Raw genomic sequence first — 13,724 nt, 5'->3', positions numbered from 1 at the left:
GAATCATGAAATTAGCAAGAAATATTGTTTCACAGTGCAGTGCAAGCAAACTGGGGGGGAGGGGGGGACAGAAAATTATTAGTTACATTAGATGCAAAATGTTTGCTTTTGGCATTTGATATCCTATTTTAAACTTTAAAAAATAGCTCATGTCACGTGATCTCGCCAGCTGATGACAGCACAGGACATGTGATGTAGTCAGCCAATAGCAAGATTGCTGTTACGTAGCGCAGTTGTTACACTTTAAGATACATCACACAAATTTGCCAGTAAAATTTTTAATAATGACGTAAATGTCTGATCTTGTGGGCTCGAAATTCTTCAAAATGGTTGTCCTCAAAGAGTTGATTTTTAAAAGAGTCAAACGCTTTGCGATTTAAGAAATTCATCATACATTCTCGCACATAGCCCATCTTACGTAAAAGGAAATCTGCTTTCAATGTAACACTTTTCAAACCATGATTCACAATATTTTCCCACGACCTGTAAGAAATACGTTCGTTTCAGCAGTTGCAAGAGAGCGCCAGATAACAAGCGTCACCGCGCTTGGGCAGCTACGATGACGCAGGAAGCCCATATGTTAGTACGCGTAAGATATTAAAAGATCTTAAATTATGTCCTAAAAGAAACAATACATCAGAGGATACTTCAAGAGCGTTGGAATTTCGTGAACCATACTAAAACGCATAATTCGGCTTAAAATGCACATTCGTATGTAAATTTTCATGGAGTACCAGTACTGTATTATCTCAGGTTTGGTCCTTTATTATGGCATAATGCCATACGTGCACTTGAAATGAAGCAAACAGTTGAAACTAGCCAATAGTGTGAAATTAAACACTTCATTTCAAATAAATTGACTGCCTCAACAGAAAAGATTAATAAAAGCCAAATCTCTTTAGCAAACTGGCAAAAATAACTTCATTGTTCTGTAAGGCGATTAATGTTTGACTGTCAGAAAGGTAGAAATAAAATCTGAAACATATTTTAGCCTTCCGTAATAACGCGAATGTATTTTAATTCATTTGATAGCTCCCGATCACAAAAATCCGTTTTTTATCATTTAACGTGAGAGCAATAAACAAAGAGGAAACAACAAAAATCACTAAACGTAAACACAGGTCACGTGGAGACGACCCACCTCACCACCACAACTCACACTGCTCTGTGCATCAGCCCCAGATTTATTAATTTCCGAACCTGGGCAATATTAGGTAGTGGCGCCCAGCCACATTTCTGTAACCAGAAGCAGGAGAAGGTACTACTCATACGCGACTTAAATGCACATGCGCAAGAGCCCTTCCGCGCCTGCTCAAACGAATCTAATTTAAACAGTTGTCACGCCACACCCATCGGAGGTAATTTGTTGTTACAAAGCATTGCATAGTCTTCCTAAAGCCTTTGACACACTTTGCTGTTGGCAGACGCTTGTATGAGCACTGTTTTGCTGTTGCATACGGCGCATTCCCATTGCAACTTAAGTTTTATTTTCGTTTTTTCCTCGTTCATGTTTTGTTGCTGCAGTATTATTCTGCAGTAGCGGGATACAGTAATATCCTCTGTTAGAGTATTGGTTCTTACCAGTCAAAATCACAAAAATTTAACTGAAAACTAAAACAATGAAAAATTCCCGGAATTCTACACAATTCTCGGGTTTTTCCGGTTTTCTCCCGGATGAAAAAATTCCCGGGTTTTTCCCGGATCTCCCAGTTGTCCCGGGTTGTATACACCCTGATTTGTCTTTATGCTTGTCAAATCCTACCTTGGCCAGCAATGTCACCAGATCTCTTCCCAATTTACAACATTTGGAGCATTATAAGCAGGACACACTGACCAGCTCGGGATTTCAACAATCTAACATGCCAATTGCACAGAATTTGGCACAATGTCCCGAGGAGGGCATCCACAACTCTAATAACAGTGCGAAGCTGTATAGCTGCTTGCATAAGGAGAAGGAGCACTGAAATTGTAATCATTTGTTTGTCTGTACATGAACATTTTTTTTTGTTAGCCTGTGTTAAAAAGTTTTCAATAAATTTCCACGACTGCAGAACTATATTTATTGTCATGTAATATTTTACTCATCAATTGAAAAGGGATTTGGGGGGGGGGGGGGTGATGAAATTGAATCAACAGCAAAACAAGTATGTGTGAAGAAGTTGTTTTGGTCAAAGCACAACCTTTTCGAAATGTAGCAACTTCAAAACTGTTTTAATTTTCCTATCTTTAAATTGTTCAAGTGTCAGTCTTTATTCAGCTTCAGATGAATAGTTGCTTTTCTCTTTTTGTGTTGATTGTTTACATTGTGAAAATTTCATTTCTGTCATACTAGAAATATGCATTTATTTCCTGTAAGTTGCGCAACACAAGTTTTACCTTTTCAACCTCTTTTACATATTATTATTCTAGATATCAATATCACTGCAATAAACTGCATAGTAGCAGCCTTAACAAACATTTCACACAAGTTATTTGAGACAGGTTACAATACTAAGGAAGAATGCTTCCACTGAAACCAGTCATGGAACACATCTAAAATTGGGACAATTTATTGAGAACACAATTCCATTCACTTATGCCATTTCCGAGCAGCAAGTTTTCAGCAAATGAATCTGTACCTGTACATTATAGAATAATTTTGTAAACATCTTTCTAAGAATGGTTGCATCATGTGACAAACCATGGACTATTATTCTTGAAGATAAACCACAAAAGATAAAATATCATGCAATACTCACCGAAACTACCCATGCACCAGCACCGTTCTGTTCTGTATACTGACGAAGAAAAAGTTTGTTTTTTTCTCTAGTATACAATCCCTTCCTCCTCTTAACATGATTTGCTATAACATGATGAACTTCACAAACATCCTCATCACAGGTATCTACTCTTTCCACTTCATACTGATACAAATGAGCTGGTGGTTCAAAACACCTGCAAAAGAAAATTCTATAGTAATACATGTAGCACGTTTCTACAAAAGTAATATGTGACCTCTTACTTCCTGCAGGTGTCAGTGTACTTCTACTTTCCTCATCAAGGCGACGGGGAGGGGGGAAAGGGGCGGGGTAGGCGACGGGGAGGGTAAAGAAAAACATTGCTGTGGGCGGAGCTTTTGTAATTCACACTTCTGCTGCTAGGATTGCATAGCGTAACTCATTGTCAGTTCAATGCCACCTGTGCTGTTGACCTGGCTTCTTGTGTTCATCTGTAGTGACTTTTGGCTAGCTTGTACTTGTTTTCTTTTTTATGATAGCAAGTTTAAGTGAACAATACGCAGCTTCGAAATTTCGTTTCCTACTCAGTAAAAATGCTTTTGAAACTGCTTTGATGTTGAAAACAGCTTACCAAGATGGTCCTATAGGAAAAACTCAGGTGTACAAGTGGATTGCTCAATTTAAAAATGGCAACATGTTTATTCATGACAAATATTGTTCTGGATGTCCATCAGCTGCCCAAATCGATGAAAATATTGAAAAGATTCGAGAGTATTTGCTCACAGACCATTTTAAGAAGATTGAGAAACGGCGTTCATCAAAAAAGACTATTTGTGACAGACATAAGACTGGTTCTTCGACCACAACAATGCACCTGCACATCCATCCCTCTCTGTTAGTTTTTGGCTAAATATGGCATGGTTCCACCAGACCTGACTCCGTGCAACTCTTCCTTCTTTCCACTTGTGGAAAGGGGTATGGAACAATGCCAATTTGACAACACTGAAGAAGTCAAGGAAAAAAGATGAGGGAGGAGCTGTAATCCATTTCTGTAGATTACTACAAAAAATGTTTCAAACAGTGGAAGCGCTGGAGGGACACATGTATTAGTCATAATGAAGAGTATTTTGAAGGGGATAAGGTTGTTTTGTAAACAATTTGAAAATTAAAAAGAATAATTCCAGTTTTTTTTGTGTATCCCCTCGTATTCTGGAGAAGGCCCAGCTAGACAAGTTACGATCTTAAGATCCTGAGAGCACTACAGTGTTGTTCAACTGCAGCAGTGACAGTCCAGCCAGCAGCTTCAGCAGCACCAAGGAATTCCTTACCCAACGGTGGTTAGCAAGTTGATACAAAGAACTGGTCATCACAGGTATTAGGCCGGCAGTTCCATGCTCATTAAGGAAACAGTGGCGGGTAGGATGCTTGACCAGCACAAAGAACTGAGACTTCTGTTACCTTTAAAAGTGAAGGAATATCCAAATATCAAAAAGTCAACAGTAATTCAACCGCTCATTGTCGAACTAGTCTAGTAACCCAAAATCACCAAGACATATCTACCTGTGTCTGTATATGTGCGGATGGATGTGTGTGTGTGTGTGTGGGCGGGGGAGGGGGGGGGGTTGCACACGAGTGTATACCTGTCCTATTTTCCCCCTAAGGTAAGTCTTTCCGCTCCTGGAATTGGGATGACTCCTTAGCCTCTCCCTTAAAACCCACATCCTTACGTCTTTCCCTTTCCTCCCCTCTTCCCTGATGAGGCAACCTTGGGTTGTGAAAGCTTGAAGTTTGTGTGTTTTTTATTGTCTCTATCAACGTACCAACGCTTTCGTTTGGTAAGTTACAGCATCTTTGTTTTTAGATATATTTTTACTTTCTAGGTATTTATATTTGACAGCTCAACTTCTGAGAGAGATGTCCATTCCTCTTCAACTGAACTGCCTACTGTGGTGTTCATTATCACAACACGTACAGCCTCAGAAAATTTCAAATGTGTGTCATCATCCCTCAGCAGTTTAGTATCTAACCTCTTTCCATATTTATTCTTCTCAACAATTCTCAAACTTAAGTCTGCTCTTCATCTTTACTAAATTGTGGTCTGAGTTTATATCTGCTCCAGAAATATGCCTTACAGTCCAATATCTGATTTTGGAATCTCTATCTGACACTGATGTAAACCAGCTGGACTCAATCCAAATTTCCAGGTGGCCTTTTTTAAGAATACTTTGACACTTCATGACTTTTAAACAGTGCATTCACAATTACTTAATGAAATTTATGGCAAAGCTCAATTAGTTTTTTTTTCCCTCTGTTATTTTTACTATCAAGCCCGTATTCTCCCACAATGCTATCTTCCAGTACTCCTCGCCCTGCTACCACGAGCTAGGCAGCACAGTTATGGAACAGAATATGGGACAGTGCTTTAGCGAGGGATATGAATACTTTTCTGAACTGAAGCAAATAAAGGCAGCAGGGGTCAATTTGGATGTAAATAACATCAGTGAGTGATGTGTTAAACGGCAATGGAATATTGGTGGTAAAACCGTATGGTATTTGATGAGGGAAATATTAGGAACCTGAAGCAATACCGTGAAGCTGACGCAGGAAATTGACAGATGAAAGCATTAAATGGCTGTAAAAGGAACTATGAACAACACTGAGGGTTTGGAAATATCTGTACTGTGAGTTGTAGGACGGTTCTGTGATGCAAGGAAATTCATTTGTATGTTAATAATCACCACACCAGGAAAGTTAAGTAACTAAGGTGAAATGAAAACAGGAGCAATATGCATTAGGGAAGCATCGAGTTGGAGATATGATGTGGCAATTTGTGACGTGACTAGTGTTTAACTATGATCCAGGAAGGCGGATAGCACATCCTGCAATCAAATTGGTCATGATGTGTAAACAGGTGCTGCAGAAATCCTGTGTGACCATGCCGGTCAGGGCCAATAATGTGTGAACATAACAAAGGTGAAAAGGAAACCATAGAGGAAAATGTGGATGGAGAAGGAGAGTGAACGGGTGTGTGTGAGTGTGTGTGTGTGTGGGGGGGGGGGGGGGGGGGGGGGAAGAGAGAGAGAGAGAGAGAGAGAGAGAGAGAGCAGATGTGACACACAATATGCAAAATATGGATGCTAAGAGGTTCAGATTGAAAACAAGAAAATATGTAGACAGCAATACACCAAATATTATTTAGACACTGTACATAGTGCCTTTTGCTTCACCATTTGAGTCTTGCTTTCTTTCAAAGTGCCAAATAACACCCAATACTATTTTTCTCCGTCAAGAGCTTTTTCATGGTTGAAACAATATTCAACAACACCAAGTACTCTGGGGTAACATTACAGTGCTTGGAGAAAAAGAGAAAGTGCAGTGGACATAATATTGTGTCACACCAGTTAAGAAGACTTTCTGCAGTTTTGAACATATTTTCACGGTTCCCAGAATCATCTATGGTGCCTGCAGGGTTCGTACAAGACAGAAGCGATATCACTTGAACAATCCACCATTTTTTAAACCACTGTTATGGTCTCCTGCTTTGTAGGTATTAGGTGATGTTGAAGTTGTGTTTATGTGTTTCACATGCTTTTCCACTGATTGTGTGTTCAAAAAGTGCGGCGAAGAGGGGAAATGTTAGGAGAAAATTATTTACAAAGCCCTTGACAAGTCTACAGATGAAAAAAAAATATTTGATGACAATTCAGCTTACACAAAATCTAAAAATTGTAGCAATTCTACATTTTTTTGAAGATGAGTTGCTCCATATGTTTATCATATTATTTTGGCAGATTGTGTTGTTGTGAAGAATTCTACTTCAGGCGGACCAGAAAATGAATGTGAGCATTAAGACTCTTTGTTTTGATCTAATGTTTGCGTGTTTCTTAAGATGTAAATTGGCTGTTAAAGAAATAGAAAAATAACACATCAGCTTACACATTTATATACTACAATTTCTTTCTTTTCTTTCTCAGATAATTACTGTTAAATTTAACTTTCACATATATAATTAGATATATTTTTCCCAAGCGGAATCTCTCTCTCTCTCTCTCTCTCTCTCTCTCTCTCTATATATATATATATATATATATATATATATATATATATATATAAACAAAGATGATGTGACTTACCGAACGAAAGCGCTGGCAGGTCGATAGACACACAAACAAACACAAACATACACACAAAATTCAAGTTTTCGCAACAAACGGTTGCTTCATCAGGAAAGAGGGAAGGAGAGGGAAAGACGAAAGGATGTGGGTTTTAAGGGAGAAGGCAAAGAGTCATTCCAATCCCGGGAACGGAAAGACTTACCTTAGGGGAAAAAAGGACGGGTATACACTCGCGCACACACACACACATATCCATCCACACATATACAGACACAAGCAGACATCTCACAAGCAGACATAATATATATAGGAGGGAACTACCCTCCCGACCTGGTACAGAAGCAAATAACCAGAGCCACTTCCTCAGCCTCTCACACCCAGAACCTCCCACAGAAGAACCACAAAAGTGCCCCACTTGTGACAGGATACTTTCTGGGACTGGATCAGATTCTGAATGTGGCTCTCCAGCAGGGATACGACTTCCTCAAATCCTGCCCTGAAATGAGATCCATCCTTCATGAAATACTCCCCACTCCACCAAGAGTGTCTTTCCGCCGTCCACCTAACCTTCGTAACCTCTTAGTTCATCCCTATGAAATCCCCAAACCACCTTCCCTACCCCCTGGCTCCTACCCTTGTAACCGCCCCCGGTGTAAAACCTGTCCCATGCACCCTCCCACCACCACCTACTCCAGTCCTGTAAACCGGAAGGTGTACACGATCAAAGGCAGAGCCACGTGTGAAAGCACCCACGTGATCTACCAACTGACCTGCCTGCACTGTGATGCATTCTATGTGGGAATGACCAGAAACAAACTGTCCATTCGCATGAATGGACACAGGCAGACAGTGTTTGTTGGTAATGAGGATCACCCTGTGGCTTAACATGCCTTGGTGCACGGCCAGCACATCTTGGCACAGTGTTACACCGTCCGGGTTATCTGGATACTTCCCACTAACACCAACCTATCCGAACTCCGGATATGGGAACTTGCTCTTCAATATATCCTCTCTTCCCGTTATCCACCAGGCCTCAATCTCCGCTAATTTCAAGTTGCCGCCACTCATACCTCACCTGTCATTCAACAACATCTTTGCCTCTGCACTTCTGCCTCGACTGACATCTCTGCCCAAACTCTTTGTCTTTAAATATGTCTGCTTGTGTCTGTATGTGTGTGTGTGTGTGTGTGTGTGTGTGTGTGTGTGTGTGTGTGTGTGTGTGTGTGTGTGTGTGTGCGCGCGCGAGAGAGAGTGTGTACCCGTCCTTTTCTCCCCCTAGGGTGGGTCTTTCCGCTCCCGGGATTGGGGTGACTCCTTGCCCTCTCCCTTGGGACCCACATCCTTTCGTCTTTCCCTCTCCTTCCCTCTTTCCTGGTGGGGCGGCAGTTTGTTGCGAGGGCTTGAGTTTTGTGTGTGTGTCTATCGACGTGCCAACGCTTTCGTTTGGTGAGTCGCATCATCTTTGTTGAAAGCAGGGATGATGTGGCTTGCCGAACGAAGGCGCTGGCGGGTCGATGGACACACGGATGGGCACGGGCACGCACACAAAATTCAAGCTTTCGCGGCGGACTGTTGCCATTTCGGGGAAGGGGGGGGGGATGTTGGTTTTGGGGGAGGGGGTGGGGAGTCGTTCCGGTCCCGGGAGCGGGGGTACCTGCCTTGGGGGGGGGGGGGGACGGGTGTGCGCTCGCACACACGCGCGTGTCCATCCACGCATTTACAGACACAAGCAGACATCTCACAAGCAGACCTGTATATGTGTGGATGTATATGTGTGTGTGTGTGCGAGTGTATACCCATCCTTTTTTCCCCCTAAGGTAAGTCTTTCCGCTCCCGGGATTGGAATGACTCCTTACCCTCTCCCCTAAAACCCACATCCCTTCGTCTTTCCCTCTCCTTCCCTCTTTCCTGATGAGGCAACAGTTTGTTGCGAAAGCTTGAATTTTGTGTGTATGTTTGTGTGTCTGTCGACCTGCCACCACTTATATATATATACACTCCTGGAAATTGAAATAAGAACACCGTGAATTCATTGTCCCAGGAAGGGGAAACTTTATTGACACATTCCTGGGGTCAGATACATCACATGATCACACTGACAGAACCACAGGCACATAGACACAGGCAACAGAGCATGCACAATGTCGGCACTAGTACAGTGTATATCCACCTTTCGCAGCAATGCAGGCTGCTATTCTCCCATGGAGACGATCGTAGAGATGCTGGATGTAGTCCTGTGGAACGGCTTGCCATGCCATTTCCACCTGGCGCCTCAGTTGGACCAGCGTTCGTGCTGGACGTGCAGACCGCGTGAGACGACGCTTCATCCAGTCCCAAACATGCTCAATGGGGGACAGATCCGGAGATCTTGCTGGCCAGGGTAGTTGACTTACACCTTCTAGAGCACGTTGGGTGGCATGGGATACATGCGGACGTGCATTGTCCTGTTGGAACAGCAAGTTCCCTTGCCGGTCTAGGAATGGTAGAACGATGGGTTCGATGACGGTTTGGATGTACCGTGCACTATTCAGTGTCCCCTCGACGATAACCAGTGGTGTACGGCCAGTGTAGGAGATCGCTCCCCACACCATGATGCCAGGTGTTGGCCCTGTGTGCCTCGGTCGTATGCAGTCCTGATTGTGGCGCTCACCTGCACGGCGCCAAACACGCATACGACCATCATTGGCACCAAGGCAGAAGCGACTCTCATCGCTGAAGACGACACGTCTCCATTCGTCCCTCCGTAGGATGCTACGGTCTTGGCGTGCATCCGTGCGTCGCTGCGGTCCGGTCGCAGGTCGACGGGCACGTGCACCTTCCGCCGACCACTGGCGACAACATCGATGTACTGTGGAGACCTCACGCCCCACGTGTTGAGCAATTCGGCGGTACGTCCACCCGGCCTCCCGCATGCCCACTATACGCCCTCGCTCAAAGTCCGTCAACTGCACATACGGTTCACGTCCACGCTGTCGCGGCATGCTACCAGTGTTAAAGACTGCGATGGAGCTCCGTATGCCACGGCAAACTGGCTGACACTGACGGCGGCGGTGCACAAATGCTGCGCAGCTAGCGCCATTCGACGGCCAACACCGCGGTTCCTGGTGTGTCCGCTGTGCCGTGCGTGTGATCATTGTTTGTACAGCCCTCTCGCAGTGTCCGGAGCAAGTATGGTGGGTCTGACACACCGGTGTCAATGTGTTCTTTTTTCCATTTCCAGGATTGTATATATATAACAGAGGGAAACATTCCACGTGGAAAAAATATATATCTAAATCCTTTCGTCTTTCCCTCTCCTTCCCTCTTTCCTGATGAGGCAACAGTTTGTTGCGAAAGCTTGAATTTTGTGTGTATATTTGTGTTTGTTTGTGTGTCTATCGACCTGCCAGCGCTTTTATATATATATATATATATATATATATATATATATATATATATATAAGATGATGCGACTTACCAAATGAAAGTGCTGGCAGGTCGACAGACACACAAACAAACACAAACATACACACAAAATTCAAGCTTTCACAACAAACTGTTGCCTCATCAGGAAAGAGGGAAGGAGAGGGAAAGACAAAAGGATATGGGTTTTAAGGGAGAGGGTAAGGAGTCATTCCAATCCCGGGAGCGGAAAGACTTACCTTAGGGGGGAAAAAGGACGGGTATACACTCGCGCGCACACACACACACACACACACACACACACACATATATACAGACACAAGCAGACATATTTAAAGACAAAGAGTTTGGGCAGAAATGTCAATCGAGGCGGAAGTGCAGAGGCAAAGATGTTGTTGAATGACAGGTGAGGTATGAGTGGCGGCAACTTGAAATTAGCGGAGATTGAGGCCTGGTGGGTAACGGGAAGAGAGGATATATTGAAGAGCAAGTTCCCATCTCCGGAGTTCGGATAGGTTGGTGTTGGTGGGAAGTATCCAGATAACCCGGACGGTGTAACACTGTGCCAAGATGTGCTGGCCATGCACCAAGGCATGTTTAGCCGCAGAGTGATCCTCATTACCAACAAACACTGTCTGCCTGTGTCCATTCATGTGAATGGACAGTTTGTTGCTGGTCATTCCCACATAGAAAGCTTCACAGTGTAGGTAGGTCAGTTGGTAAATCACGTGGGTGCTTTCACATGTGGCTCTGCCTTTGATCGTGTACACCTTCCGGGTTACAGGACTGGAGTAGGTGGTCGTGGGAGGGTGCATGGGACAGGTTTTACACCGGGGGCGGTTACAAGGGTAGGAGCCAGAGGGTAGGGGAGGTGGTTTGGGGATTTCATAGGGATGAACTAAGAGGTTACGAAGGTTAGGTGGACGGCGGAAAGACACTCTTGATGGAGTGGGGAGGATTTCATGAAGGATGGATCTCATTTCAGGGCAGGATTTGAGGAAGTTATATCCCTGCTGGAGAGCCACATTCGAGTCTGATCCAGTCCCGGAAAGTATCCTGTCACAAGTGGGGCAGTTTTGGGGTTCTTCTGTGGGAGGTTCTGGGTTTTAGGGGATGAGGAAGTGGCTCTGGTTATTGGATTCTGTACCAGGTCGGGAGGGTAGTTGCGGGATGCGAAAGCTGTTTTCAGGTTGTTGGTGTAATGGTTCAGGGATTCCGGACTGGAGCAGATTCGTTTGCCACGAAGACCTAGGCTGTAGGGAAGGGACCGTTTGATGTGGAATGGGTGGCAGCTGTCATAATGGAGGTACTATTGTTGTTTTTTTAACTAGTCCGTGTTAAAAAATAAAAAAGGGAAATTTTCCTATTTACATTCTTATTTTTGCACAATGTAAGCTTAAACAATGATTAAGATAACAAAAAAAACCATTAACACAGTATGAGCAAGCAGGGTGAAATACTGTTAATTTCTGATGTCACCATCACCTACCTGTTCTGTACGTGTGTAGTCTTCAATACACTGGGGTATTCAAACTCTACCCTACCACAATCAACTAATCACTGACAACACCTACCCACCGGCAGCAATGCTGACAGCCGTTTTACATGCTGTTGTGACTTTTACGCACCAGAGTAATTGGTTGAGACAAAAAAGCTGCAAGCATGTAACAGACGTACATAGTTGGCAACGACTTGTTGCATTAATGTTCTCTTTGCTAAACTGTTTTAACACTGATGAATCACATACTAAGAATGCTGTTAAGAGTTCATGCAGAGTTTGGGATAACACTGATGATGTCTGATGTAATGCACACTGCCCTGGTACCTTTTAGGAAAGCTGCCAAGAAGAGGTTCATAGCACATGGCCTATACCTCAACAGATATTACAAACCAAACTGCCAACCTACATCTTTTTAGGATAACGAGTGACAAATCAGCAGCAGTAGAGTAAAACTCATCAACATTACACCACCTTGCACAGAAGACAACCGTCACTAAAATCGAGAACTATTTTTTTAACAAAAGAAGAAATCTGTCATCACTTGCTAGTAGCACATAGCAACTGTCAATCACTAAGGTAGACAACGTGTATTTATCCAGTTATAGTTCAGTTTTATTTTCCCAAAACATCTGGTGTGAACTGTGCTTTCACTGAACCCTGGCTCAATTCTGGAATTCCGCAAAATGTTACATGACTCACTGGCAACACATGAATAAAAAAACAACTTTTGAAACACAAAATATTTAATTGTGTTTATACCTGCTATCTGGGTTGTTTATTGGTTTCTCTTTCTGCATCTCCTCTTCTGTTGGAGCACGTACTTGCAGAATGTGACAGTCAACCCTACAAAACAATTTTTAAAATGGGTAATAGCTGTCGTACAAAAACAATTTACACAGCTCTATGCTTTAAGTAAACTTACCACTTATTTTCACCAAACAACACCTCCACCACTTCCCCGACGAAGTATCTGTCTTTTATATATGAGTAAACATCTTCCATCATTTCTTTCTGGGATGATCGCTGCGTCAATGATGCTAAATACAACACTGGTACTTTGAGCTGTAATTTCAAACAAACACCAAAAAGTAAGGGAAGAAAATAATACTGCACACAAAATTACCCATGTAACTGATAAAACTGAATTGTCAATAACAAACTGTTTTGCTACAATACAGTGAGATAACATTAACACAGCGTGAATGTACCATAAACAACCTTTAAAAAGAAACTATCTGTTTAACAATCCATCATCAATTATAATTTACTATGGTAGATACCTTTATGGGTCAAAGTGCAATAACCTGCTATAATATTGTGCACAGCAAAATAGATTTATGAATATTTGAGGATCAGATAACGATGTTGATGATGATTGGTTTATGAGGTGCTCAACTGCTCAGTCATCAGTGCCCATTCAAAGTCCCAATTCTTACACAATTTGATCTAGCCACTGTCACTAATGATGATGATGATGATGATGATGATGATGATAACACAAACACCCAGTCCCCGGGCAGAGAAAATCTCCAACCCGGGCGGGAATCAAACCCTGGACCCCTTGATCCAGAGGCAACAACTCTAGCCACTAGACCACGAGCTACAGATGAGGATCAGATAAGTGTACAATACTAGAGACGTTGGAGATACTTGCCAAACATCAATGAAGTCTGCAGAACAGTGAAACTGGCATAGACCTAAAGCAGACACGAGGCTAAAAACATCTACACCTATAATATTGCATCACAAGAAGTTCAGATGTGTAACATCAAGTTTTCTTTGCCAGCAGTTTAGAAGCAATGACGTTGTGTCATAGTAAGTGTGATAAGAATCCCTTCAGATAAGAATGTACAATGATAAATAAAGAAACGGGCCTACAGGAAGTACCTATTTAAGTTCAATGGAAACGGAAAACCATATTTGTGATAAAAGTTTATATAAATAATGACAACATTCAAAATTAACAACTACATCTACAACTATATTATT

General features: G+C 42.7%; 1 protein-coding gene across 2 annotated transcripts in view; it reads right to left on the bottom strand.

The window, feature by feature from the left end:
• Nucleotides 1–13,724, bottom strand: part of LOC126260036 (bromodomain adjacent to zinc finger domain protein 1A) — a 146,907-nt gene that overhangs the window by 131,839 nt on the left and 1,344 nt on the right. For both annotated transcript variants that reach the window (XM_049957209.1, XM_049957210.1), the window contains 3 exons: nt 12,658–12,797; nt 12,495–12,578; nt 2,739–2,934 (listed from right to left, as the gene is read on the bottom strand). In XM_049957209.1, the coding sequence (XP_049813166.1) occupies nt 2,739–2,934; nt 12,495–12,578; nt 12,658–12,797 (420 nt within the window). The remainder of the gene's footprint in view (nt 1–2,738; nt 2,935–12,494; nt 12,579–12,657; nt 12,798–13,724) is intronic.

Source organism: Schistocerca nitens, chromosome 5 (genome assembly GCF_023898315.1).
Source record: "Schistocerca nitens isolate TAMUIC-IGC-003100 chromosome 5, iqSchNite1.1, whole genome shotgun sequence".
In the NCBI taxonomy this organism is placed as follows: Eukaryota; Metazoa; Arthropoda; class Insecta; order Orthoptera; family Acrididae; genus Schistocerca; species Schistocerca nitens.
The sequence above is the reverse complement of the archived record's forward strand: the minus strand, read 5'-3'. Positions and strand labels throughout refer to the sequence as shown.